This window comes from Monodon monoceros, unplaced genomic scaffold (genome assembly GCF_005190385.1).
Source record: "Monodon monoceros isolate NGI ecotype Baffin Bay Population unplaced genomic scaffold, NGI_Narwhal_1 Super_Scaffold_5, whole genome shotgun sequence".
NCBI classification, from domain to species: Eukaryota; Metazoa; Chordata; class Mammalia; order Artiodactyla; family Monodontidae; genus Monodon; species Monodon monoceros.
In genome coordinates, this window is record NW_021703782.1 from 59,331,390 (window position 1) to 59,359,162 (window position 27,773).

The following is a 27,773-nucleotide window of genomic DNA, read 5'->3' on the forward strand; positions in this document are numbered from 1 at the left end:
AGGCAGCAGTAACCCTGAGCAGCTGATTGATGCACTTCCATCTCCACATTCTCCTTTGTGTCCCTTCATGGCGAAGCAGGAGATGCTGATGTGGGCATACACGTGTCACTCCAGCAAACAAATGGCTTGACTTGTGGTTCAAGTATTCGTTCACATCATGAACGAATGTTCATGTTCACACCATGTTTTCCATGGATTTTAAATTTTGAAATGCACTAAATCATCATTTTAGATTAATTATAAATGCACATTACAAGGCATCTATTAGAAGGTCTGTAAAAGGAACTATAATTTTTAAGTGCCAATGAAGTTGTTTCACCTCTGAATGCCAAATCAGCCATCTTTATTGCGTTCCCACATTCCAAACAAATCCACTTCATGAGAAGCCCAAGATGATGTTTTCTTAGTCCCCTTGGATTTTCAATCAGGAAAGTGAGTCATGACAGTAACAAGGAATGCTTGAGGTAAAATAGAATTCCTTTTCTTGAAACCTCTACTTTAGTGCATTAGCGTGAAGCAACATGGAGTTCGCTAAGCCATTATAGTATTCAAATGTGGCAATGTGTTCTTTTCATACGCTTCCTCTGAAACAGCAAGTCATACGGAGCCAGAATTCCCAAAGTGAAAGCCCACGAGCCATTCTAGCCCGAGTCAAGATATCCACATATTACAAAGTGCCTCATCTCTGATGTAGAAAAGGCTGTTCCAAGGAAAGCCTCTGCTTAATGTTTTAACAGTGTGATCTGGAAATCACCTTCATCTTTTCCCCTCTCAGGTGGGGATAGTTGGAGAAATTGGCTCCTAAGAAACTACATCTTTTTTCAAGGGAAGGACTGTTTGTTCATTAGTGGTGAGGAGTCTATTGAAGTGAGCAGAAACCAAGAGACAAAGTTCTTTGGATTAGTCTTCTTGCCTCCTTTTCTGAGAAATAATCTTTAGTTGCTTTTCTGTTTAGTTGCAAGGAGGAAAACTTTTCTCTGTTTTAATCATCTTCCTCAGAGTAATGGTTGGAATCATTCTCCTGAAGAAGATGTTCTCCCCTCAGAACCAGAAACTGGTTTCTGGACAAATATAATATTCAACTGGCCATTTGCACCAATTCGACAAAGGTACCATCCACCTGGACACAAGAATTGGCACTGGGCTTCCCTGGTGGCGCAGTGGTTGAGAGTCCGCCTGCCAATGCAGGGGACATGGGTTCGTGCCCCGGTCCGGGAAGATCCCACATGCCGCGGAGCAGCTGGGCCTGTGAGCCATGGCCGCTGAGCCTGCACGTCTGGAGCCTGTGCTCCGCAACGGGAGAGGCCACAGCAGTGAGAGGCCCGCGTACCGCAAAAAAAAAAAAAAAATCCAGTGTTCACATTTCCACAATTCCTCTAAAAAACATTTGTTTATACTCTCATTTGGATCTAAAGAAAGGACTGCAAACTGGTTGTTATGTCTCTATAGAAAATCTATAGGTTTCCCCCGCGTACCGGGGGAAAAAAAAGAAAAAGAATTGGCACTAATTTGGGAGCCACGTCTTTGGAACCAGTGGTCTCTTCAACAGAGTATTTCTTCAACAGCAACAGCCAACATTTATTAATTATCTTTGCATAGTACTGGATGAGGTGCTGAAGATACAAAATGGTAGCAAACATCTGAGGATTTGATGCTCTTTCCATCTGTAAGAGCCAAGAGCCCTTCTCTAATTGTGAATTTTTAAATATATGCTGTTTCTTTTCATTCATTTCTGTAGCCAATTGTTGAGTCTCGTCTTCAAAAGAAGGTATAGAAAATTCATTTGTGGTTATTACAATAGTAACCTGACATCCTTCAGATGAAGAAAAAAAAAGCACATATAAACAGCACATGTTATTACTGAAGAAACCACCACCCAGCTAGTTTCTTTTCAAATTTATGGATTATATTGACTTCTGAGGTCTCATTTGGCAGTGGCTTTCAAAGGCACCTGGCTGTACTTGGCAGGAGTACTTCATTGGAAGTTAGTTCTAAAAGTTCTTCTGATGTCGTCAAGAGACTCGTGTTTTCAGTTTGTGACCATGAGAAAGGTATGCAAGAAGCTGTTTTTTAATCTACCTATACCTCTCTTTCTCACGTTTGGAGAAAAATAACACTTTTTTTCTCATTTCTCATCTAGCATTCTCATCACACTTTCTTCTGAATGTTTTTCTTTCACCTAATGCGTTCTATTTCAAAGCAGACTGAACTCTATGCCTAGCACTATGCTGAACAAGAGAAAGTCTTCCCTTTGCCACAGGACTCTGAGTTAATCTCCTTGCTTTGACCTACTCAGAGCTGCCCAAGGGACGATATCATTACAGAATTTTTTTTCACCGCAGAATTTTTTGACATGAAATGTCTAAGACCACTCTGGATAAATTTTCTTCTGGTTGGCACTTTTTTTGTAAAGAGGATTTGGCAGAATCAGACTTTTCTTTCCTTTCTCCCCATCACATCAGATTCTGAAATAGACAACCAACCAAGTCACAGCCAATTCTGCAGTCAAGATATTCCAAAAAACCTGGCTCTTGGTTAAATGTGTCCTGCATAATTCATTTTTGTAACATATCCTGGATGTCCTCTCCTCCTCCCTCTGCATTTCCACAGGGGAATAATAGTGTGATACCGTGGGCCGTATGTCACTGTATACAAGAAAAAATACACTTCTCTGCCTTGGGCATTGATTACTTTGTTTTCTTGACTTACAACTTACTCCCGAAACCCAAGTGGAGAAACGTTCCTCCAGAACACTCTACCCTTTCTATTTCCCACAAGCACTCACTCATTATAATATATATGTGTCTTTTTTAAAAAGCCTTGGTGATCATTTCACCTATAGCCAACTTCACAGCCCTCATTTTGTCATGCTCTGTGGAGGCTCAGGCAGTCATTTTTGAGTCTTAGTCTCGTCCAACGTGATAAATTATTTGTAGTTAATATTGACCCAGACTCTTGTAAGGAGAAAGAAACACTAAGCCCTTCCTGGGGATGGCTTCAGCTCTTCGACTAGTTTGGAACAGAGTCCGCAGATGGACATACAGCTCTTGGCCTGCTTTGGTCCTGCCCAGATGGACAGTGTTGCAATTACCCACACTTCCCCAAGGCTGTTTCTTCATTTCTGAAAGCTGGTCTTGATTGTCTCAGAAGCAGAATTCAATTTGCAGTTCCCCCAGTAACGTGCTGTGATTCATTCGGGGACAAATCTGGATTGAACTGAGTCCAAGTGTCTCTTTTGTGAGACAGAAGGGAAGTATAAGTAGATACTATAGTCACCCAGATGATTCAGCCAGGAATTCATGAAGTGATTCATAAATCGTTATAAAGACCACTAAAGACTACTAAAATGGAGCACTGTCTGGCTATACAAAGTGGGGTATTATCATTGGGGGGTTTTTTTAGATGTTAAATCAGATGTGTAATCCTTAAAACTGTGCTTTTCTTTTTAGGTTTTGAAAAGGATTCCTTTTTTCCCCCTCTGCAGTCAGCCAACTGCTAAAGCCATTTTTCATTGATTAGTTTTCACAGATGAATTTTAAAACCACTACAGATGATACCCCACAATTCTTTGGGGGAATGAAGAATACCTCCCCAAATCTGCCATAGACCAGTTTCTATTCATTATTTCTACTCCCTGGCAGCAAATCAATAATATTTTTCATGTGAATGCAATGAAACTAGCTGTTCTGTTGCATTCTTCCTTCTTTGGGAGGTCTATAACCCCCATGGAAGAAAGAAGGCGGGGCGGGGGGTAACTATCCAAAGCATATACCAACCAACATCTAATCTAGCTGACCATGAAAACACCTCTTTTCAGAGTGTCAACCCCCAAAGCAGTGCTAAAACATACAGTCCCACATGGCTTGCACTGCTTGTGTATACAGTACGAATGAAGAAAAGTGAGACATATTTATGACATGTGCTTGATTTGCAACACAGCCTATTAGTAAATTTTGTTTGAAGAAATACAGTTGTTAGTTGACCTAGAAATACTTTGGATTTATACACAAGGGAAAGAGTGTAACTGAAAGGCGTTATTCAGCTGGAAAGACTAAAGGTATAAGCCTGGCTTGGGCACAAAGAACCCCAGTTTAGAAATCAGCAAATTCACCAAAGCAAACTGGGGAAACACATTGTCAGATTTTTTTTTTTTTTTTGCGGTACGCGGGCCTCTCACTGCTGTGGCCTCTCCCGTTGCGGAGCACAGGCTCTGGGTGCACAGGCTCAGCGGCCATGGCTCACGGGCCCAGCCGCTCCGCGGCATGTGGGATCTTCCCGGACCGGGGCACGAACCCGTGTCCCCTGCATCGGCAGGCGGACTCTCAACCACTGTGCCACCAGGGAAGCCCACATTGTCAGATTCTTAAAGGCTGTAGGTTGCTGGTACCCCCATCCCCATCATCTGGTGATGAGGAGAAAAACCTCAGATGCCCAGAAGAGTCCTCTTCCATCCTCCCTCAAGCCATCTCTCTGCCTTGCTTTGCATCTTCACTAGAGAATGTCTTACCTTCTTGGGATAAAGTGGTATCTGGAGAACTAGCTGTGTGACTTTGGCAAATCATTTCATGTCTCTGGGCTAGATACAGTGGTGCTCCACTGCCCTTCAGCTCAAGTATTCTGTGATTGTATGGATTTGTGAGCTCAGGATAATTCGTTGGGAAAGCCGGTACCAAAAAAATGAGACTCTTACAGAAGACCACAACTAACTGCTCCTGGAACTAGGAAATTATCCAGATGAGTAAAAGCCTCACCTTCTTTGAGCCTCTTTCCATAGTCAAGAGAGAAAAGAGTGCTAAGAGTTTTTTAATTTTTCGAGCTTCATAGATATTCTAACACAGTGCTATTAGACAGCTCTCAAGCATTGGGTATATTTTAAATCAGGGATACCTTAAATGTACATTCTGTTTAGAGCAGTCATTCCATAAACATGTGTCAATCATCTGAAAGGTGTCAGACATTCTCTGTTTAAAGTACTTGGATATCTGTGAGTTCCTAATTTAAAATTTTTCATAGTCCACCCCACCCCTCACCTGCATCCTTTATTTTTCTCGGTAGTACTCATTTCCTCTAGCTCAATACATAGTTTGTGGGTTTAAAATTGTTCATTGCCTGCTTCCTCTTACACAAACACGGAGATCTGTGTCATGTGTTACTCTCTCCGTAGTGCACTCGGAGCACTTGGTTGGTGTTCAGTAAATACCTCCTGAATGAGTAAATGAATATGTTATCTCAGATTTTATGATCCCCAGTAAGAGTCGAGGTTAACTGTATTTTGCACTTAAAACTGAGGCTGGGAGAAATCAGTGTATTTATTCAAGATTACCCGGCTGGTAAGGGATGGAGCCACACTCCAAGGCCGGGGGGTCTGACTTCTACTCCATCTGTCTTCTACGACAGCCGTCTGCTTCTCCTGCCATTTGCAATTTCTCTGCACATGAACCTCACCAGTTGTATGTGTTTCAATTGGGACCTATTGTTCTATGAAACAATCTAAGATTGAGTACCACACCAACAGGAGAGCTCTTTGCTTCTGGCCCACATCACTGAAAGGTTGGGAAGCTCAATGTGAACAGAGGGTGGGAGCAGGCCACAAAAGAGAAGGAGCATAAGCAAGTAAATACCCCCAAATAATCAGACATTTCCCAAGGTGTGTATAGATAAATATTTGCAGAAATCTTTCCAAGGTGGTTTTTAAATTTATTTTTTTATTTTTATTTATTTATTTATTTTTGTGGTACGCGGGCCTCTCACTGCTGTGGCCTCTTCCGTTGCGGAGCACAGGCTCTGGACGCACAGGCTCAGCAGCCATGGCTCATGGGCCCAGCCGCTCCGCGGCATGCGGGATCTTCCCGGACCGGGGCACGAACCCGTGTCCCCTGCATCGGCAGGTGGACTCTCAACCACTGCACTACCAGGGAAGCCCGTTTTTTAATTTTTTCCCCAGATCTTTGGTGAGCACTTTAAAACCTGTTTCCTTCTCTCTGTCTCTTTTTTTTTTTTGCAAACCATTAAACCATGGCTTATGCTAAGGTTATGTAAACTCCTCCATTAAATGAATGGAAATGGTTGACTCAATTCTCTGGTTTGCTTTTGTGTGATCTGCTTCTGGTAAGCAGTGATGTTTTTAAAAAATTCTGTTGTGTGCATTTTTACATAACAATCTTCTGTTGTTTCAAAGAAGTATGAAAGGCCAAAGAAGAGACTGGTAAGCTATATCAAATGAAATCTGTGAAATGTCAACTGCAGATCAGCAGCTGGGGAACAGAGTTGGAGCCAGAAAGACTTCAGACAGTCTGTCTTCTGGCTCTTGGACACTGCTGTCACTCAGAATGAATGAGAGTGATGTCATCTTGTCCTGACATAGTGGGGGAATAAGATATTCCTTAGGAGAAAAATTATAAATCACTGCAGTTTATACTCAGCATCAAAATTATTTATTTATTTTAGTATCAAAAAATTTAATTCATCTTCTTTGGAGTTAAAGAAAAATTTTCTGTTTGGGGCAGAAAATTCAGACTGTATTCATTTGGCCATGTGTGTGCGTGTTAAAAAGACTAGGTTGGAAAATAGGTGAGGACACTAAGAAAACGGGATTTCGAGGCCCTCTCTACCTTCAGTAACAATAACATTTTATGTTTTGCTTAGCAAGTTCCTGTTTAAGCATGCATGTTTTTTGTTTGTTTGCTTGCTTCTGGAGTAAATGGCCTCAGACTACTCAAGTTTCTTGAGTCTCTTTGGCTGTTTAAATAACATTCCTGGCATCTCTCTTGCTGTGATTTAGTGATTGCTTTTGGTTGCTCCCAGGGCCTTGCCTTGAACAGTAGGGCTCTCTCCTTCTCTGCTCCTCTCCTGCCCTCTCCCTGATTCTAATTTGCTCTTTCTATTTCTATGAGCTAGTTAACAAGTAAGCAAGTTTATAAAAATTAAATTTAAGTTAATAGATTGTGAGAGATTTTTCAGTAAAATACAATGTAGTGTTTTTAGGCAGTAACAAAATTGATTCTATGTGCTGTACTTGAAAGTCAGTCATTTATGCACTCGTTTCTTACACTGGGCTTTTTAGTGCTAAATTCTTATTTATTTCCTTGTTCCTAGAAATTGTCTGGATCACAATCAAGATCACATCTTGTTACTTTCCATCTTTTCTTTATATATGTAAAAGTTAGAGTTTTTGTACCAATTCTTTCCTTTCCAAAGCAAAGACTACTTTAAGTGTACATTTATTTCATTTAGAATAGTATATATTTAAATTTTTATTAATACTTTATATGGAGTGACGTACTGTATTTTGAAATTATATTAACTTATACCATATAATCTTATTTATTTGAATAACATGGTGAAAAATCCAGACTGAATTAGCAAAAAGCAAAATGTAGAGTCGGTTGAAGGCTCAGTAAGTATTATTTTATCCCCCCCAGGTCTCTGAGATAGATGATGCTAAAATCTTGATGCGTATGTACTTCCACATTTTTTTTCTTTGCTCAACATTGCTATTACATTAAGTAATATGTGGTAACCAAGAGAGAATGGCCAGGGTGTGAAACTTGTGTGAATAAATAGATAAGAATGATTTGTAATTAGCATATAATTATATATTCTCTAGATAGATAGATACATAGATATATAATTTATATATAGATATATCATCTAAATATAGATATAGAGGTCTGTTGTATGAAATTAACATTCCAAATGACACCTAAAATGCTCAGATGAGTTCTGTTCTTTTAGCTGGTTGAATACACCCCTTTTTTATAGCTAGTAATCATAATTCACCCTATAGTCACATCATCCCGAATTATAAAAATGTAAGGTTTTATATTGCTCACAATCTTTGCCTCCTTCTCCTTCCCCATACACATTTTCTACTCTTTGTTAATCAGACCTTCATTTATGAGTCAGACTTACTGTGCTGTGGGGGAGGGATTTGTGAAACAAAATTATTCTCCTCCATCAAGCTGGTGATACTAAGGTCCTACTTCTAAATACTGCAACTTGCTCCATCTACACATCTCTGCTCCATCAATCCTTAAGAGAAAGGACAGGTGGCAGAGGTACCAGAAGAGAAGACTGAAAAAACACCAAGAGCATGTTATATCTTTTATTCCCAAACACAGAAATATAATTAAGAAGGCAGAGGATCTTGCTGCTTTGCCCCCAAAACACAAAATTGAGATGCCAAAGATGGCTGTTTAGCAATGACATAGGTTTCCTTCCAATTCAAATCCACCCCTTTCCCTCCCTCCCTGGACATCTCCCGTTCACAGAATTCTGGTGTTGGTTGGTGATGTGGACTCCTTCTAGCCCCAAAGTCTGTGATCTCACAATTCCTTCTGCCTCTCACACAAGCCCAGAGCAGCCTGTGAAACACATTGAGGACATGTTCCCCAAGAAAATAGCCTCTATACGGGGAATCCCGGCATAGTCTCAAGACAGTGCCAGCATTCATTTGCTCTGTTTTTCCTCAGGGCCATTCAGCACATCTTTTCAAGCTAATTCCAGTTAAGATGATGTGCTTGGAAAATATATATTTACCAGGCACAGGACACTCAGTTACTATTCTCTTCCAGCTGAGTGAAGATCTAAGTTCTTGATTAAGCAGGCATCCTAACCCAGCTAGTTTCTTTAAGCCTCCTCTGACTTGTCTTCTCCGTAACTTAACCAGTCCAAATCCTCCCTTCTTGGCTCGTACATCATCTTACATAGTCTTATCAGACCTCAGCAAGGGGAATGCAAAAACAAATGGGATTTCATCCCATGGTTTCTTACTGCAGCAATACAAATGTAGAAGCTCTGCCTTGTTAAATACTATGGTTCAAAATGTTGAAAATTGCTTGATAAACTTGACTGGTTCGTCCTCCCTTTGATCACCTATGGCCCTACACAAAAAGCCCAGGAAAATGAAGTGACCTGTTTCTATGAAATAAGTGGTGTACACAGATGGCGACATCTACATGTTGGCATAAAACAAAGCCTGTCTTTCTATACAGTGTAAGAAACAGCCTATTGAAGGTTTTCAATCACCTGAGCCTTTGCGGGGAGACTAAGCTCTTCATTGCTAATATAGTTTTTCTACACATCATTGTGATGCTTGTTTTCACTGCACTGACAGAGCCCCTGCTCCTTTCTCCACCACACTTGCACCAGCCCTCTACTGAACTGGCAGATTGAATGTCGTTTTGATAGTCTATGGTCATTGTTCAACTTTAAAACTGTTCGCACGAGTACACTTCAAGGGAACTTCAGTGTTAGAAAGTATAAACTGTCCTTTTAAACCTAGTGAGTCAGATCCTGCCATTTTTCTGTACAATTAGAAGATCAATGGATAGCTATCCATTTTATATCTCGGGTTAGTTGATGATGTCACCTTATTTAAACACCTGTATGTCCCACCTCAGAAACTACCATAATCTCATTATGATTGGCCCGTGTGACTGCAAAAGATGTCCCAAATCGTGTGTGAGGTTCCTGTTACACCCTGGGCAATGTTCTTTGCCAAGCACAGAACCCACACAGATCTTTTGGGTTCTGGATTTCAAACCACACTTGACCTTTGAGGTTTAAGTTAATTTATTCTTGGCAAAAGAAAATGTATAGTTTAAAGAGAATAGGACTAGAGAGGCTTATAATAAAGTCTTATAACACTTTTTGGACTTCAGATATGTCTTACAGAACAAAATGTTTATGAGCTAAGTGTAAATGAATCAGAAACACACAGATTAAATTTCCCTTAAAATGCAAACGGGTCTAAAAATTAGCAGAAAAGGGGTCTGGCAAAGATGTGCTTTGAATTTCACCAAACCCAGAGTATTTGAAATGCATTTTAAGAAGCTTGACAAACTCAGACTGTGACTAGATTTTCCCTTTGTTGATCTCTTTTATTCCTTCAGTATCTCAATTGAGAAGTCAGTGGTTAAAAATGGGAGAGAAAAGTCTTAAGTTTTTTTTAAAGGGCTTTTTGTCACACTCTTATATAGCCAGAATAGGGAATTAGAATTTGGCTTTGAAGAGTTTGTCTTTTTTTTTTTTTTTTTTTTTTTGCAGTACACGGTACGCGGTACGCAGGCCTCTCACTGTTGTGGCCTCTCCCGTTGCGGAGCACAGGCTCTGGACGCGCAGGCTCAGCGGCCATGGCTCACGGGCCCAGCCGCTCCGCGGCATGTGGGATCTTCCCGGACCGGGGCAGGAACCCGTGTCCCCTCCATTGGCAGGCGGACTCTCAACCACTGCGCCACCAGGGAAGCCCGAAGAGTTTGTCTTTGCTCCTGCTATTTTACATCTCTTATGTTTCCTTTTATAATTGTTTCCTCAGGTTTGCACCTTCTGCCCCATCTCCTCACCACATCAGCCCCCGGAGAGTGCCTGCTCCTCCTTCAATAATGCAGAGAACACAGCCTCCCCATACCCAGCAGCCCTCAGCATCACACCTTAAGTCTTATCAGCCAGAAACAAGCTCTTCTTTTCAACCAAATGGAATCCATGTCCATGGTAAGCAAGTAGCTGACAGTCCCTTGAGTTTTGAAAAGTGATGTTGTGCTGTTGCTTTTAATCAAGTGTCTTAGTTACCTGTTGTGGATTTCAGATGTCCTGCTATACACCACCAGGCTTTGGCTTTAATAACTTTCCTCTAAAATTTCACACTTAATCAGCATGAAATCTTGCAGTATCTTCCTGGCTTTGACCCTAAGATGGTATGACTTAGGACACCTCCAAGTGGTCAGCCCAAGGTGATGATCCATTCATTGACCCAGCACTTTTAACACCTCATGGTTAGGCCCTAACAATAGCATCTTGTTTCCTAAACAGTAAACAGTGTAAAAGGGAAACAACAGGAGTCCTTTTGCCCATGCATGCCTCTCCTCTCACAGGTCTTTGCCCCCATTCCCATATGCCCAGATCCTCTCCATCCTTCAAGGCCCAGATGAAATGGCACTTCTCTCTGAAGCCTTTCCTGATCTCCTTGCTGTATGTAATCTCTCCTGGCTTTAAACACTTGATTGCATATCACCTGTATTTCTGATATTATTGATACTTATGCTCTCTCTCCTTGTAATTTACTTCTCTGTGAGTAAAACTTGTCTTCACTGGTAATGTGTAAACTTCTTTCTAAAGTCAGAATTTTCTGACCCACTGTTCTTTCTTTTAGAGAATTTAGCACAGTTCTTCATGTGTTGTAAAGACACATAGATACTGGATGAGTTCATGGAAGAAGAAGAGGGAAGGAAGGCAAGAGAAATCATGATGGTTTTCAAAATGTGTTTAACCCAGAACATGCATGGAGAACTAAGTGTAGCTTAATTTCTTTTCTTTACTTAAACCAATTTTGCTGACTCAGGCAGATATCTTAGTGAACATCTATAGAAAGTTGAGTTGTCAAATCATATAGACTCAAAGTATACATAGGCTTTTACTTCCTAGGGACAGACACACCTTCTGTATAAGCAGAAGGGATACCATACATTTAAGCTGAGAGTTTCAGCACCTGAGAAACATGACTCTTCTCCATCTGTCTCATGTTGATTCCTGAGTTTGCCCTTTATGAGTTATTACTTGAAATTAATGGGTGGAATGGTATCCCCAAACAAATCTAAATCAGTATTCAAGCTGTGTGGATAAGTGTGAATAACTTCCCAAGATGGCAGAATCAAGCAGTACTATGGAGCTAGGTTTGGATAAGAACATCAAAGCAGGGGTCTAGACAGCCAACGAGGAGACAAAATGCAGAGAGTGGCAGGTTGCTGGAAGGGAAGAATCTTGGAAAGCCCAGGGCCACTGGCTCTGGCTCAAAGTTCCATCCATTGGTTCTCCCCTCTCCCTGATAGTAGTCACACAAACCCCCCGTTCCCCAACAAAACTTGGGCGTTGGTCATTTTTACCTTCTTCTGTCAGTAAATTTCTTCTCAAGCTTTATTATGTGTTTACTCAACCAAGAAACATTCCTTGAGTGCCTACTATGCATAAAGCAATGAATGTGTGAGGAAGACAATCAGAGCACTCTGTCTTCTGAGGGGGGCCTCCCAACCCTGACAAGGAGTTCTTCTAATGTGGGGGAGATTCAGGTGCTCTGAAGCCACCCTTACCTACAGGCAGGAGGCAAACAACATGAGTTCCGGGTTTGTGGAATACAGAATAGGTCACTGATTCTAAGACACACAATTTTTACCTTCATATTTTAACACTGCTGAAATCTGAACATATCCCAGTCAGTGGCATCATGTAACTGGCAGTGATTTTTCTTTCTGGGGCTATATAGAACAATGGAGCATTTCACAGTCAATGGTGTCATAATTCCAGTGAAATGCAGTATAACACACTTTGATTACAATTGTGAAAAACACATTTTAAAATTTCAAAAATTAACCTACTTGCATGAAAAAATATTGGAAGGAAATTCTCCAAAATGTTGACAGTTTCTTTTAATCATGGTGGTAGGATAATGGGTGGTTCCTTTTCTTCTTTTTTCTGCTTTCTAAAGAAATTCTAAAAGAGATTTTGGAATTAGACCAATTTGAATGCAAATACCAATCTACTCAACTGTGTGACTCTGGACAAATTATTGAGCCTCAGTTCACTTTCATTAAATGAGGGGAGTCTTACCTACCTTCTCTCATCAGTTGTTAGGAGAATTCCACAAGCAGAGCTCCTGGTACTGTGCAGGAGCTTAACTAATTAATGTTCTTCCTTCTACTCCCTTTTCTTGATTAGACTATTTGAGAATAGGAATAATATTTGTAGTCTTAGGGCAAGCATAATACTTGGTGCAAAGTAGGCATTTAGTAAGTATTTACTGAATAAGTGATTGACACTTTCTCATTCACCAAATGAATAATGAAACAAGAGGGTACAGATAATGGGATTTACCTTATCATTTTGCCCTGCCTCTTGGCAAAAGACTCTTCTGCCATATTTCTCATTTTTAGTTGAACAATGCATTTTCTCAAGTTTAGCTGAAACTTGAAATTGTGGTTTTATTTTTTAATTTCACTTTAACTGTTAAAAATTCCCATGGCCAGTGAGAAACTGCTAATAGTGTTACCAATCCTCCCTAGTTACTCCCCAACAAATGTCCTTCTGCCCAGTGTTGTTGGAGCCAATAGAACAAGACTGAGTTCGTTTCAGAAGCAAAGGAAAGCTTTATGCTTTGATCAAAGAATGGAGAGGCTCCGGCTCCTGCTCTAGAGCACAGGCTCTCCCAGAAAGGCTGGAGGCTGGGCTGCTTTATAGGGTTCTCTCCTGCCGAGGGGTGGGAGGAGTTCCTGCGGGTCCCGTGCAGCATTTCTGCAAATAGCATGCCATCCTCATCTTCAATTGCAGTGTCGTGCTCAGTGCTTCTGCACAATGCATAACAAGCTGAAGTGTCTGGCGCAGCGGTTCTGCACTGGGAACTCAAATCCGACGTATTAAGTGCAAGGCCCACTATAGGCAAGTGAAAGTAAACACAAAAGAAGAGGTTATCTTATCGCCTAGGTTGTGTCTTATTTTTCCCGGGGACCCCAGTGGACTTTGCCAGTGACAAAATAGATACATACAGCTCTAAAATAGATACATACAACAAGCCTTTCTGGAAGAGATCAAGATACAGTTATGCAAATTGGAAATCATGACTTTCTCCCAGGAGGATGGGCAAGTGGCTACAGTGAAGAGCTTGCAAAGAGAGTGTTCATGCATTAGCCCCTGGGCAACTGCTAGAATTTAGGGAGTAGGGATCCAGATGCAGACTTAGCCTCAAGCATTTTTTCTGAAAATGTTTTTGTGATACTTTCTGGGCATGAGCATTTCTCTTCAACTACTCCTTAGGATAAGGGCCCAAATTGATCTAATATTTTTCAAGCAGGCGATACAGTGCTGGGAGTGAGGGGAGCAGAGACCCTCTAAATGAGTTGCTGTTATTGGCCGTGCCTTTCAGCTTTGGTTGCACTAGTTTGCTCGATGGTGTTATATAGCATCTTGGTAACAAGGAACTTCACCCCCATTAAAAGTGGATTTTTAAAGCCCCAAGCAGTGTCGGGATTGCTAACATGATAGCTACAGTGAATATTTGTTCTTTCTTTCAAGAAGTTCATGGCTTTAATGAGCGTTGTCACCCCCATCCTCTCTGTGCTCCCTACTGCAGGTAGAGGTCAGAGAAAAATGTCATCACTGTATTTTTAGAGATGGGACCTGAGACATAGAAGAATATTAAATGTCTAGGCATTGCTGCCTTGGCAAAGTACACAGACATCTTTAACAAGAAGTCCACATTTCCAAGCCACATTCTTAATCTACCATTTTTAAGTCAAAGGCACATCAAAATAAATATGTGTTTATATCTATCCATGGAATATACGCTTGTATGTAGATGCTGTTGCATTACATAGAGCCATGAAAGGTTAGTACTCAGAGTGGCTTTAGTCTTATAGATGAAGAAGGAAATGAGGTCCATTGAGTTTTGCTCATGGTGTACTAACTGATAAGAGCTTAGATGTTGTGTGCTCTATGTATATATTTATTACGAGGTATTTTGTAAAAGGCACACTTTGAAAAGATTAATAGCACTGCTTTTTCAAGTTCCCTTAACCTAGTGGATGACCCAGGACCAGAGCTCAGTTTTGTTGATTCTGCATCCACTTCATCCATTCTTACTGCCTTCGTTAGTAAGGGTGGATAAGGTGTCATTTCTTTTAATGTTTGAATACTGGTAGCATTTACAGGTCTCTGGGTGGCATCTCCAAGGCAACTTCCTAGTACATTTTAGTCTTTTATTTAAGATGTAAAGAGAAGGACAACTCTTTCCAATCATGTAAGCTTGTTCTTCAGTCTTTTCTTTCTCTTTAGAACCATTCTCTTGCCCGGGCAAGCTTCAGAATTTGGCCTGGATTAGTTGCCTGAGAGTTGATATTTGTACATTTTGTTATGGTACTAATGGATAATTTCTTTTTAAATGCTCTATTCACTCCAAGCTGTTAGAATGCTGTGGGAATTCCTAGAACAGTATTTTCACAACCTTCCTGCTTCTGGACCCATCAAGGAGAGGCCAAGTTCAATTCAGCAAGTGTTTATTGGTCACCCACTTTTGTCAGGCAAACATGAATGTCATTTAATCAATGCAATGTGATACATGCAATAACAGAATGTATCAGAGGCTCCCAGTTTATTCAGAAGAAGGTGTCAGGGAAGGGGTCCTAGAGGTGAATAGAGTTTCTTCTTGAATAGAGTTTTGTTTTTGTTTTGTTTTATACTGGAGCATAGCCGATTAACAATGTTGTGATAGTTTCAGGTGCACAGCAAAGCGACCCAGCCATACATACACATGTATCCACTCTCCCCCAAGCTCCCCTCCCACCCAGGCTGCCACATAACATTGAGCAGAATTCCCTGTGCCATACAGTAGGTCCTTGGTGGTTATCCGTTTTAAATATAGCAGTGTGTACATGTCAGTCCTGAACTCCCAGTCTATCCCTCCTCCCCACCCTTACCCCCCTGGTAACCTTAAGTTTGTTCTCTAAGTCTGGGAGTCTGTTTCTGGTTTGTACATAAGTTCATGTGTATCATTTCTTTTTAGATTCCACATATAAGTGATATCATACGATATTTCTCTTTCTCTGTCTGACTTACTTCACTCAGTATGACGATCTCTAGTTCCATCCATGTTGCTGCAAATCACATTTTTTCATTCTTTTTAATGGCTGAGTAATAGTCCATTGCATGTCCAGTGGTTAGGACTCCACACTTTCACTGAATAGAGTTTTGATGGTAAATAGATCCCTGGGTAAGCCAAGTGGCGAGAGGCATTCCAGGTAGGGGGAAGCAAAGCACACAGGCAAGAACACAAATGACAGCATGGTGTGTGCTTAGAGAGATGAGCCAAAGACAGTTGGTGTACGGCTGGGATATACAGCTTCAGTCGTGGAGTAGACGGAGAGAAGGCTGAGGAACCTGCAAGACCAGCTCATAACGGGATCTGTGGCCACACTGAGTGTAATGCTGCCAAGTGAAGAGGCCAGCGTGGTATTTAGGAAAGTCAGCCAGGGCACTGTGTAGAGAATGGAATGGGCGAGGTAGGAACATTACATCCTAAGTCTTGGGATTATACTGGCCTGCCTGCATAGAACACCCAAACAGCAGTGACTTAAATAAACAGTCCAGTTCACTCAGATAGAAGTGGTAGATAGGGGAATGATGTCAAAATAATGTGGAGCTCTGGTTGTTCACACACAATCTTTCCTAGGCAAGAGGAGCTGACATGGCAAGAGAAGGAGAAAATGAAGAAGCCCTCAGCCTATCTGCTGCATAAGCAGAATCCCTTTCTGCTCTCTTTCTATAAAATTTGAAATGAGCATGATCCCAGGGGCTGCGTCCCCAGAAAGGTACACACCTGGCCTGCCCAGCCCTCAGCTGATGGCAGATCACAGTTCTTCCTAAGTGCTGGTTCTATCACCTGTTGTCTCAGTTCCTGCAAGCCATCATTTCCAGTCAACATTTTTGCCCATTTTTAATAACCACCAAAGAGCCTCCAGCCACATTGAACCGGCTGCCCAAATCCTCTCTTGATTATTTTGTTACTCCTGCAATGAGTAGGTTTCGTAGATTTTGAGTGGTCTGTCCCAATCCTGGTTTTCCCAAAGAGCCTGTTATTTGTAATACACATTTGTACAGAGCAAAGGGCTTCTCAGGATTTGTTTATCATGTTATAACAGCATGCCCAGTGTACTCTTCTCATGTGACAAGACATCTGAAAGTAGACAGTGCATGGAGGAGAAGCAGCCCCATGGAGCCACTGGTGCACCAGTCTCCTCCAGCTTTCTGCTTTGCCATCTTTAACAGTGGCTTCCATCCTCCCGGTCACAATATGGATGCTGATGTCTCAGTTTCAGGCAAAAGTGAGGGAGAAGAGTGAAGGACAGGTGTACCCCAAACTTAGTCCCATGGCCACCCTCACATGCAAGGGAGTCTGGGAAAACAGGTATTTTAGTTCATTGCCATGCTCGGCAAAACTGAGGTTCTGTTAATAATGTTTATTGGATAGACAGACTACAGGGTGTGCCAAAGATTCTCTGGAACCGTCTTCTAATCTGTAAAATGGAACTATCTCACGGATTCATTCACATTGATTGCCTCTGGGAAATCAGTGGTAGAGCCTAGAGACCTCTTTCTGAGGGTTCTGCGCCCATTTTCTGCCCCTCTTCCCTATTCTCTTAGGTTTCTGTACTTTCCACTGCTTCCTCCTATTTTCACCCCTCTGGAGTTGCCAGTTGCCAACACAAAGATTTCCATCATCCAAGATCCAGTCATTAGATTTCATTAGAAAATCACCATGAAGCTGTCTCCCCAGCCTGAGCTGTTTGATATCAAGGCAGCAGCGGGGGGAAAAGCAGAGCCTTCTCTGCTGGTCCTGGCTCCTGTGGTTCATAAGCTGTCTTTCTCATGATTTAAAGTGTGCCTGCAGGCCCCGAAGAAGCAGGCCAGTGAGCTCCCAGACAATAGTGGCATTTTCCCACCTCAGTGCGGACAACAAAAGGTTTCCAGACACCAACAGGCCTCCGAGAACAAAACACGTTGTAAATGGCTTGTCCTACCAAACAACCAAACCATCTTTCAAACTGAAGAAACCTCAGAGCACTGATAAATGAAATGGAGTGGCAGGTACAAGCTTAACTTCTTCCTCTGTGTTGGCTGTTTACTTAACAGTGATTGTGCAATGGTACTTTCCAGAAGAGCCCTATGGGTTACAGCCATGACTGATCTCATTTCTGGGAGTTTATAGTGTTAAATGTTTAAAGCTTATTTTTTTAAAAGGCAAATTGTAGAGACAATAAACATACTTCCCTCCCACAGGAAATTTAGTCACATCTGCATATGTGAGGTTGTGAAATAATAAAGCAGTAAGTCTAGAAATTATATTGCTTAGAACTTAAGCATGTGTCACAACTTTGCCTTGAAATCTCAGGAAGACAAATAAGATTGATAAATCAACAGTGTAATAGTCTTCACTGAGGAAGTTGTGACGTATTCACAAGGAGGATGAGCCAATGAGTGTACTTCACGTTATTCTGATGTTATCAGTGGATATTATCGTCAGCGGTCATAATCAGGAATAATTTTTGGTATCAGCCTTGATGTTATTAATGCTTATATAGTACTGGGGATTGATGATTAGATCCAGGGAAATTCTTAATTACTCTTCTATACTTAATTACTACAAAATTATCCCAAGAGCAATTTTACATTCCTAGTACTTGATAAATTCTGACAGTGTGCTAATTCTATAAAACAAAAGTTAAATTTAAGTGTGTATATGAGTGCAGTCAGAATTTCAACATGTTGGGTTTTATGACAGGCGTGTAATATGGTCATCTTAATCAGAAGAGCTGTTTGATTAATTATGGAAAATTGAACTGTGAATAATATACATATGTGATTAAGCACACACACTCACAGGTTAAACCCATATATCAGTAAGGATATTAGAGGACTAGATCTAAATCAAGTAATCATCACTAAATTCTAAGTTTCCTTAGGACAGGAATCGTATCTCTTCACAATGTTTGGTACATGGTAATGCTTAATAAAAGTTTATTGAATAAATATGAATTAATAAAAAGGGGAGGAGGAAGAGAGGGATTTTGCCCATGGTTTCTTAAACTGGTTGGTGGAGCCAGCCGTTGGCAAAATTGAGACTTGGAATGAAGTTTTCAGGGCCCGTCTTTTCTCTGGGCACTTCCTCTTATTTTCCTGTTTGTCTCTTTAGATATCCAGTGCTTACCAACTGCTTGGGACCTCTCCCTAGGGGAAATAGGATGATTTAATGATTCACTTATACATTAAGGTAAATTTAATGCAATACTCCTTCTCATGAGTATTTGCACATCTGGTACTGAGTGTCAAGTAGTGAAATTCTGAGCAGTGGCAGCCCTGTGGAAGAGGTATTTTGAGGCATTCCCAGGGCTCGTAGGTGTAAGTCCCTTGTTTTTGAAAGCACTTTTCAGTTTTCAAAGCATTCCCAGCCACTAGCTTACATACCCCCAAATTGGTCACAGTATCTCAGAAGAGGAGATTTCCAGAAGAGGAGGTTGTGACTTGCCCAAGGTGATAAAGGAAGAGAAACAGTGAGCTGTAGAAAAAGCTGTGGAAAAGTCTGCAGAAAAAGACTTTGGAGTCAGGCAGATCTGAATTGGAATCTTATGAGCAAGTCATGCAATGTCCTAAATCTAAGTTTCCCGACTATTTTATTTTTATTGAAATACAGTTGGTGTACAATACTATGTACACCATTTTTGGGTGTTCTGAAATTTGACATTTACATGCATTATGAAATAATCACCACAAGTTTAGTAACCATCTGTCCCCATACAAAGTGATTACAATATTATTGACCATATTCTTTATGCTGTATATTACATCCCTGGGGCTTTTTATATAACTGGAGATTTGTACCTCTTAGTCTGCTTCACCTGTTTCACTGACCACCCTCCCCTCTGCAAAGCACCCATTCTCTATATCTGTGAGTCTGTTTTCATTTTGTTTTGATGCTTTGTTTTGTTTTTTAAATTCTGAGTATAATAGGGGGATAGTGATACTTCTCCTTCAGAGTTGGTGTAAGAATGAGAGAAAATGCCTGGTCTGCAGGATATGCTCAGTTAATTAGAACTATTATTATTGTTGTCATTTTTCTACTGTGTACTAGATACTGGGTGTGCTGGATACTTCCACTTGCATTGTTTAATCCTCACAATAACATTAATAAAAATATTAATATACTCTAGCCTCCCAGGTGAGACTGAGAGTTTAAGCACCTTGCCCCAAGTCACATACCTAGTGAATATCAGAGCTGGTTTTATAAACACAGTCTGACCCCAAAGCTCGCACTCATTCTCCTTCACGATGATGCCTGTAGCTACAGTACTGTAAGAGTTTTTAGTCAGCTTGGGAATCATTTTTGTGTGAAGGTTAAATGTGGAACCATTAAAGATGAGGTTCCTTACAGGGCTAAAATTCTGCTGGCAATACAGGTACTATGATTCATGAGACAAAGTGATTTCCCACCAACCACTTGTCTTGTGTATTTTGCATACTGATTGCTGAAAATGTTTGCCTTTTTTTTCCCCTGTGTCAGGCAGTATGGTGCATGTTTACAGTGCCTTTCTTATTAGTCCTCATAACAACCCTATAAAGAAGGCATTGTTTATTCCCATTTTACAGCTGAGGAGTCTGAATCGCTAAAACATTAAGTAACTTGCCCATGATTTCTTAATCTTGAAATGGTAGAGCTGGAAACTACACCCAGGACCATCTGACAACAGTCTATGCTCTTCACCACTGGATTAAGAGCCGTCACGGTCCCTGTAGGGAAGGGATAGCTCACCCTCTGATTGCCCCCAGTGGTGTTACCCCACAGGTGTGTATGTGTATTGGTGTGTTTGTGTGTCTCTGTGTGTGTGTGCCCACGTGCATGCACGCACCCACGCTCTCATGTGCCATGTTTGGTCAAGCACACGCCTGCTGGGAGAAACTGTTTGGAAGCCTGATTACTAAATCATCAAACCAGGATTACTGGATTCTTAGCACATTCCTTAAATGCAGTTTTTAAATTCTTACTGACTTTTTAAATTAGAAAAAAATTTTTACCTGTTCATTTTTTTAAAGGTACTTAGGGTACTTAACCTTATAAAGAGTTTAAGTTGCTTCCCAGCCTATGTTCACCTTAATTCCACTGCTCAAAGGTAATGATTATTAAGATTGGTGAGTATTCCTTTTAGACTTTTAAAAATGCTTCTGAAAATGAAATATATGCATGTATATGTACATAACATGTGCCCTGTTATAAAGTGGCCTCACATTCTGCATTTTATTTTATGACTTACTTTTTTTTTTAATTAATTAACTTATTTATTTTTGGCTGCATTGGGTCTTCGTTGCTACGCGCAGGCTTTCTCTAGTTGTGGCGAGCAGGGGCTACTCTTTGTTGCAGTGCGCGCACTTCTCATTGTGGTGGCTTCTCTCATTGCGGAGCACGGGCTCTAGGTGCGTGGGCTTCAGTAGTTGTGGCACCCAGACTCAGTAGTTGTGGCTCACGGGCTCTAGAGCACAGACTCAGTAGTTGTGGCGCACGGGCTTAGTTGCTCCATGGCATGTGGAATCTTCCCGGACCAGGGATCAAACCCATGTCCCCAGCGTTGGCAGGCGGATTCTTAATCACTGTGCCACCAGGGAAGTCCCACTTTTTTTTAACTTAACAAAATATATGCTTTTGCTTTCTAGGTCAATGTATGTAAATCAACTCCTTTTTAATTGTATAGTTTAATACTTAAGGGAACTTTTCATTTTTTAATCATTCCACTGTTGAAAGACATTTATGTTTTTTCCACTTTTTGCTTTTATTAACAATGCTATATTAAATCTCCTTATGTATATTGTGTGTTTACACAAGTACTCTCACACACATATATATCTCTTTGCATTCTTTCTTTAGGAAATATTTCTGAAAGAGAAATTGCTGGATGAATGGGTATGCACATTTTAAAGCTGGATAGATAATGCCATATATTCCTTCACAAAGTCCGTACCAATTTAGACTCTCATCAACAGTGCATTAGAGCGCTCATTTCCCCACCCTAGATATTGTCAGTCATTTATTATTATTTTTGTTTAAGTGTTTTGAATTTTTAAAAATTTTTATTTATTTTTATACAGCAGGTTCTTATTACTTATCCGTTTTATACATATTAGTATATACATGTCAATCCCAGTCTCCCAGTTCATCCCACCACCACCACCACCACCAGCCCCTGTCAGTCATTTTAATACTTGCCAATTTGTACAGCGAAGTTGTTTTAATTTCTCCTTTGGTTAGTAATGTGACTGAGCATCTTTTAATATTTTTATTGAGCTCTAAAGGTAGTTCAGTTATAATAGGAATTAAGTAACAGGAGCTACTATTTGGGTATCTATATTATTTATTAAGTAGTTCACTTGCTCTTTCGCCTGCCAGTCAGGTTGTGTCATTGGCAGCATGACAGTTTGTTTTCTTAATTGGAACTCAAAAATTTATTGAAGAGGAGGAAGAGATCCAGAAAATTTCTGTTTCATTGACTACTGTGACTTCTCTGTCAGTTAACTTAAAAACTATAGAGGGGCTTCCTGGGTGGCGCAGTGGTTGAGAGTCCGCCTGCCAATGCAGGGGACACGGGTTCGTGCCCCGGTCCGGGAAGATCCCACGTGCCGCGGAGTGGCTGGACCCGTGAGCCATGGCCACTGAGCCTGTGCGTCCGGAGCCTGTGCTCCACAATGGGAGAGGCCACAACAGTGAGAGGCCCACGTACCACAAAAAAAAAAAACTATAGAAAAGCGTTTAATGAACATTATTACTGATTTAGTGCTTTTTCATTCTTTGGGGGAAGCAATGACATTTTTTCCAGAAGCAAATGTTTTGTCTTGTATCTGAAACTCATGAAGTTTAGCCTCTAATGAATAGAGATCTTAGAATCAAGTTAAATATTGTCTTATAAGTCTATTTTAGGGGCTGTGCATTTGAACTCTTCAGGTCTGAACATACTAATGGCAATCCATGTCTTGTAATTCTTGTAGTTTTAGTTGCAGTTTTCCTTGTAAATATGATAAGCAACTCATCGTTTAGAAGAAAAAATGTGAATAGCTGTGGTTGGAGTTTCCTTAAAGGGAAAACCCACACACACATCAGAAACATGTTGTTACTGGTAGCAAGACCACTGTGTTAATAAAACAGAACAACAACAATAAAACGCTAGAATTGGCTTGATCTGTGCCCATTCAGGTCATCCGGGCTCAGACCACGTTGCACAACAGTCCTAGTTCCCTTAGAATTTCTAGTTGATTTACTTACAATTATGAGTGCTCTCATTACAGAAATTTTTGCTTTCTAACCAGCCTGCTCTGGCTAAACTCTCTATTTCGTTCTTTTGTAAGGGCTTTGAGAACTAGACCTTAAAGATGCAAGTCTGTTGAAGTAAAAACATTCAGGCATTTTTCTAGATCATTTAAGTGTAACGACCAGCCACTCCTCTCCTACATTCCTCCACAAACCCAATCTCACATCACACATCCCTTTACTTCAGATTCTTAAATTCTGTCATCAGAATGGCCGAATGATTCAGGGGATCTGAATTAGCCAAATATTTACCCCAAGGTTGTTTGTGTCTGTGGATCTGGGCTGATGTAGGGTTTTTATCAATACCGTTGAGGTCAGTGATAGAACATACATTTATATTGCAATATATGTTTTATAAATTACTCTTAGGTACAAGATCATTATCACTGCCTGGTAGCTATAAAGAAACTGCTCGATAAAATATTTGTTGGATGAATACCTGGATCCTCATTATAACTTTATGAAGAGAGTAGGAAATATATTTCTGCTCCTATTTAGAGATGAAACTCAGATTAGAAACTCAGAAACTCCTTGACCTTGGGATGGTTTCCTAAAAGAGTGCAAAGTGTTCTGTGGATGAGTTGAGCCACTTAATTCTCCTGCCCACTCTTGTTCCTCTTCAGGTTCAGTGGCCTCCTGGCATCCAGCAGAAAATGGTGGCTTGGAGAAGCAAAACTCTCCAGGTCATCTTGACAGGGCCAGTTGTATTTCCATTGTCTTTGTTTCTTCCTCCATTAAAAGAAAATTTCAGTGTTAGAAAGGGAAGTCACTTTATTTTTCTGAAACTCCTGATAGGCTATTATGTACAAAGTTCATAGATCAAAATCTTTGAGCTCAGTTATGGTTCCTCTTACCATCAGTATCTTCACCAAAGGCTCTATATGTAAGTATCACTCACTCATCCATTTATTCATTCTCAAATATTCAGCTCCTATTATGTGCCAGGTCCTGCTTGGGGTGCTAAAACTACATCAATAGAGAAAATAGAAGTCCCTGCCTGTCATGAGCTTATATGTAAGGAATGGTTCTTGGCAAGCAAAACCTTTGAACTCAACCGTGAGACAGTATTCTTCATGGTCCATATGTAGGCAAGGAATCATGTCATCTATTTAATCCCTGTAGTACATGGCACATTTGAGATGCCTAATACATACTTTAAGATCGAGAGTTTGGTGGACAGTGGGATGAGAGTAAGCAGAAAAGGAAAGACCCTGTAGACTAGACATACTCATCAGAGTGTGACCCCCAGGTGGTAGTGGGAAGAAGGCTGTCTAGCTGGAGGGGCGGAGCAGAGGATGGCAGATCATAAATTGAGTTATCCACGTTAGGAGTCAGTGTCCCCAAGGTTTGACAAGATGAAAAGGCAAGTTTCCTGGTAGCCAGATGGAAAGGAGTGACAGGAATTTGGGGATCCAATGACATACATCAGGTTTTACAAATGCAGAGTCTGCTCTGCTTTCTTAAACCCACCTATATAGATTTCTTTTACTTCAAGCCCAGATTTCATCTCACTATAATATTCTAGACAGCAGATTTGGGGGAAGCGTCACAGTATGTAACAAGGACTTGGCTGTGAGGCAGAGGTTCAGCAGGAGAAACAATCAAGCCCTTGGTGCAAGTGTGAGCTGGTGCCCACTCTTAGAGAGATTAGGATGCTGGAAAGTTGTATAGTCATAGACTTGGATTCAGGGAAACAAGAAATCACCTAGTTAGTGGAGCGGATATAACATGGGAGTTTGGTTACAGCTAGACAGCAGAAGTCTAGGCCACAAGATCAGTGTGGGACCAACAGTAAGCCCAGAACTTCTGAGTCACTCAACTGAGGTCCCGTGATTGCACCTTGCCCAAGAAGAGAATGGTACTGGGGTGGGGAGGGAGATCATCCTGATCTGTGTCTGTAATCTAAAGTCACTTTGGGACAGTCATCATTGCTTTATCCCCAAGAGCCCCCAGAGTCCAGCAGAAAGGGCTGGGGGTGAGCCCAGGGGGAAGAGATGCCCATACAAAGAGCTATCCTCCTCCATTTCAAATGAACTCAGAGCTGTTCTGTTTTTTCCTGTTGGTATTCCATTTGGAAAACTTGCCAAAGATTGAAAATCATGTAAAGATGTTCTTAGGGCTTCTAAACCTTTAGTGTAAGAAACACCTTGTTAACATGAACACTCCCAGGCCCTTCACCCAGAAATTTGATTCACTGTGTCTGCCGTAGAGCCCAGGTGGAGCTGATGCTGTGGCCCCCACTTTAACAACCACAGGCCTAGACCCTAAGTGTAGGACTTAGTGCCACCTCACCATGCTTCCCCAATCAGAGATAATCCAAAGGAAGCAATTGGCCAGTGACTGAGGGAATACTTTCCGGCTTCCTTCTCCCTTTACCTTCCGGGGAAGCCCTGTAAATGCAGCACAACCTAAAAGCTGTAGAGAACCAGGATGGCTCTCAGGGGAGGCTGCAGCATTTCATGTTAATGTCCCTTGTAGTCTCTATCTGGAATCCTCTTCTCTGCCAGACCTCTCTTACAGCAAAGCATGCTTGGAAGGACAAGGACAGATAGAATTAAATCTTCATTCTCTGCCGTGCTTTCCTTGTTCTGTTTTTGGCTCAAGTACTCCTGAGTCAAAGGGTTGCTTGTGAACTTTATGCAACAGAGCTTGACACAACTGAGGGTAAATTTACCTTTGTACTCAGAGAATGTAGGATGATAAGTAACACCAGGCTCATAATGAGACAGTAGGGGCTGGAATTTTCAGTGTGTTTTACTGTATGCAAAATATTTTCACACTTATTATTTCATTTGATCCTTGTAGCCACCTAGGAGGGTTATATACACCAGTAACAGAGTAATCCCCTCTCATAGAGAAATTCCCAACTCATTCCTTTCAACCTTGACCCATGGCCAAAGTGTCTACTTCACACACCCATCAGACTAAGAATGTCCAACTCCTCCACCCTTCATTCTGGGCTTTATATGTATCCAGGATTTTTGAGTCATAGGCGGGTGATGGAGTACAGGAGGCAAATCATGGGCAACTGGGCACTGAATCTCTTTCCGTTTGTTCCCTGTGCTTCTCCCCCTCCCTATCATGAGGATCATGCTGCCACAATAGTATTATTTTCCCCCTTTTATCAATAGAGACTCATAGGGTCAGAGAGGCTATGGTTTCCTCAAGGCCACACAGCCAGTAAATGGCAAAGCTGGCTTTAATATCCATCTTAAGAATCTTTGGGTCTTCTGGTTTTGAGCATCTCTGTTTTATGTAATTGCCATACGTGCATTGTCATTATCAGGATTCACTGAACCATTTTACTGTAACTGTACATATCCACACACGGCAATTACTGAGACACATTGCAATTAGTTTACTTCGGCAGCTTATCATTCTGAGAATTTGGAAGCCATAGGCCACCACGCATTAGTGTTTTGGTTGGGTTGAAGATATTTTAATGAAAATCGATTACATCTTTTAACCAAAAGGGTTTTATACATGCCTTCCTTCTCACTCTGCTTTCTCCCATTTCCTTTTTGCCCTTTTCAGCAAAATGCTCTTCCCACTCTCATCCCCTTATTTGAAACTTTGCAGACATCAGTAGCAGACCATCTTCCTCTTCCCCTACCCCAGGTATACAGCTTGGAGAGCGAGTGTGGCTCACAGTAATAAATGCTGTTAGCAGCTTGCTTCAGACCAGGTGAGGTTCTGTGAGGTGCACTAGCAGAGGAGGGCACCCAGAATGTGCAGAATACATCTCTGTGGCCTGCAGGCTAGTGGTAGAAGCTGTAGATGAAAATGGCCCCACTTCTTGGAACCAGGTGGACTTGTCTAACTTGAAGCCCACATGCTGCAACCCATCTGACCAGGGGCTAGGGGACCAGGAGGTTGCTCCACTGGTCAGCTTTCTAACCACTGTAACCTGGTTCCTTCAAAAGGAATGTGCCAAATGGAATGTTCAGGGTTATTATTTCCATTATTTTCCTTTTTCTTAGTACAGTAGTTACTTAAATGTCAGTCTTAAATAGCTCGAGTGCTTTGCAAGCTGGTTTAGTTCTCAGCCCAAAGAAAAATCTGTCTTGCTAACACAGTCTGTGAGCTGTTCCTGTAGCTTCCCCATTTATAGACTCCATATTAAAATGAAGAGTCGCTTTCTCCATCACGTCCAGGGAGGAAGCTTAGTAGAGTTCTGACTACATGAAGACCTGGCTGAGGTTGTTGGCCAAGACCAGGAGCTAAGGGGAAAAATGACAACCAAACTGTGGAGGCTTCACTTCCAAGATCAGCATCATTTTATACCTAAGGGTGGTGGGTTATGAGAGATAAATTGCTTAAGAATTGCATATGCATTATACAGAATCTACAAATACAGCTAAGCTTATTTCATGGTAGTAATAATTGCTACTATTTACTGAGGGCCTACTACATGCTGGGGAATGCACTAGATGCTTTTATAAATGCTCTCATGTATAATGTTTTCACAACCCTATAAAATAGATATTATTTTAAAAGAAAATGAGGCTCAAGAAGGAAAATAATTTATGCAAAGACACACAGTTGGTTAATGGGTTATCCAGGCTTTGAACCCAGATCCAGGTAGTTCATGCAATGGATAGAAATAAAATAGTGACTAAATCAGAAAATTGGCCAAGAGAAATTTCCAAAATGTCTCTGTTTCTACTCTTCAGGGCTTTTCGAATTTTTCAGTGTTTAGGTAATTTCATCAATTTTAATTAATTCAATGTTTTTCTCCCTAATGAAAATGTATGTATTTTATGAAATGTTGATCCAGTCTGAGTAACTTTGCCTATAATCTGACAGTGAGGGACCTCGACACAAATGGCAAGATTTTGTTTGAAATGATTTGTCTGTGAGCTTAAGCCCTAATAGTCTCTATGAACTG

The 27,773-nt window shown here is 41.0% G+C and overlaps 1 protein-coding gene across 9 annotated transcripts in view; it reads left to right on the forward strand.

The window, feature by feature from the left end:
* Positions 1-27,773, forward strand: part of GLIS3 (GLIS family zinc finger 3) — a 662,455-nt gene that overhangs the window by 620,473 nt on the left and 14,209 nt on the right. For all 9 annotated transcript variants that reach the window (XM_029201554.1, XM_029201560.1, XM_029201553.1 and 6 more), the window contains one exon: positions 10,316-10,491. In XM_029201554.1, the coding sequence (XP_029057387.1) occupies positions 10,316-10,491 (176 nt within the window). The remainder of the gene's footprint in view (positions 1-10,315; positions 10,492-27,773) is intronic.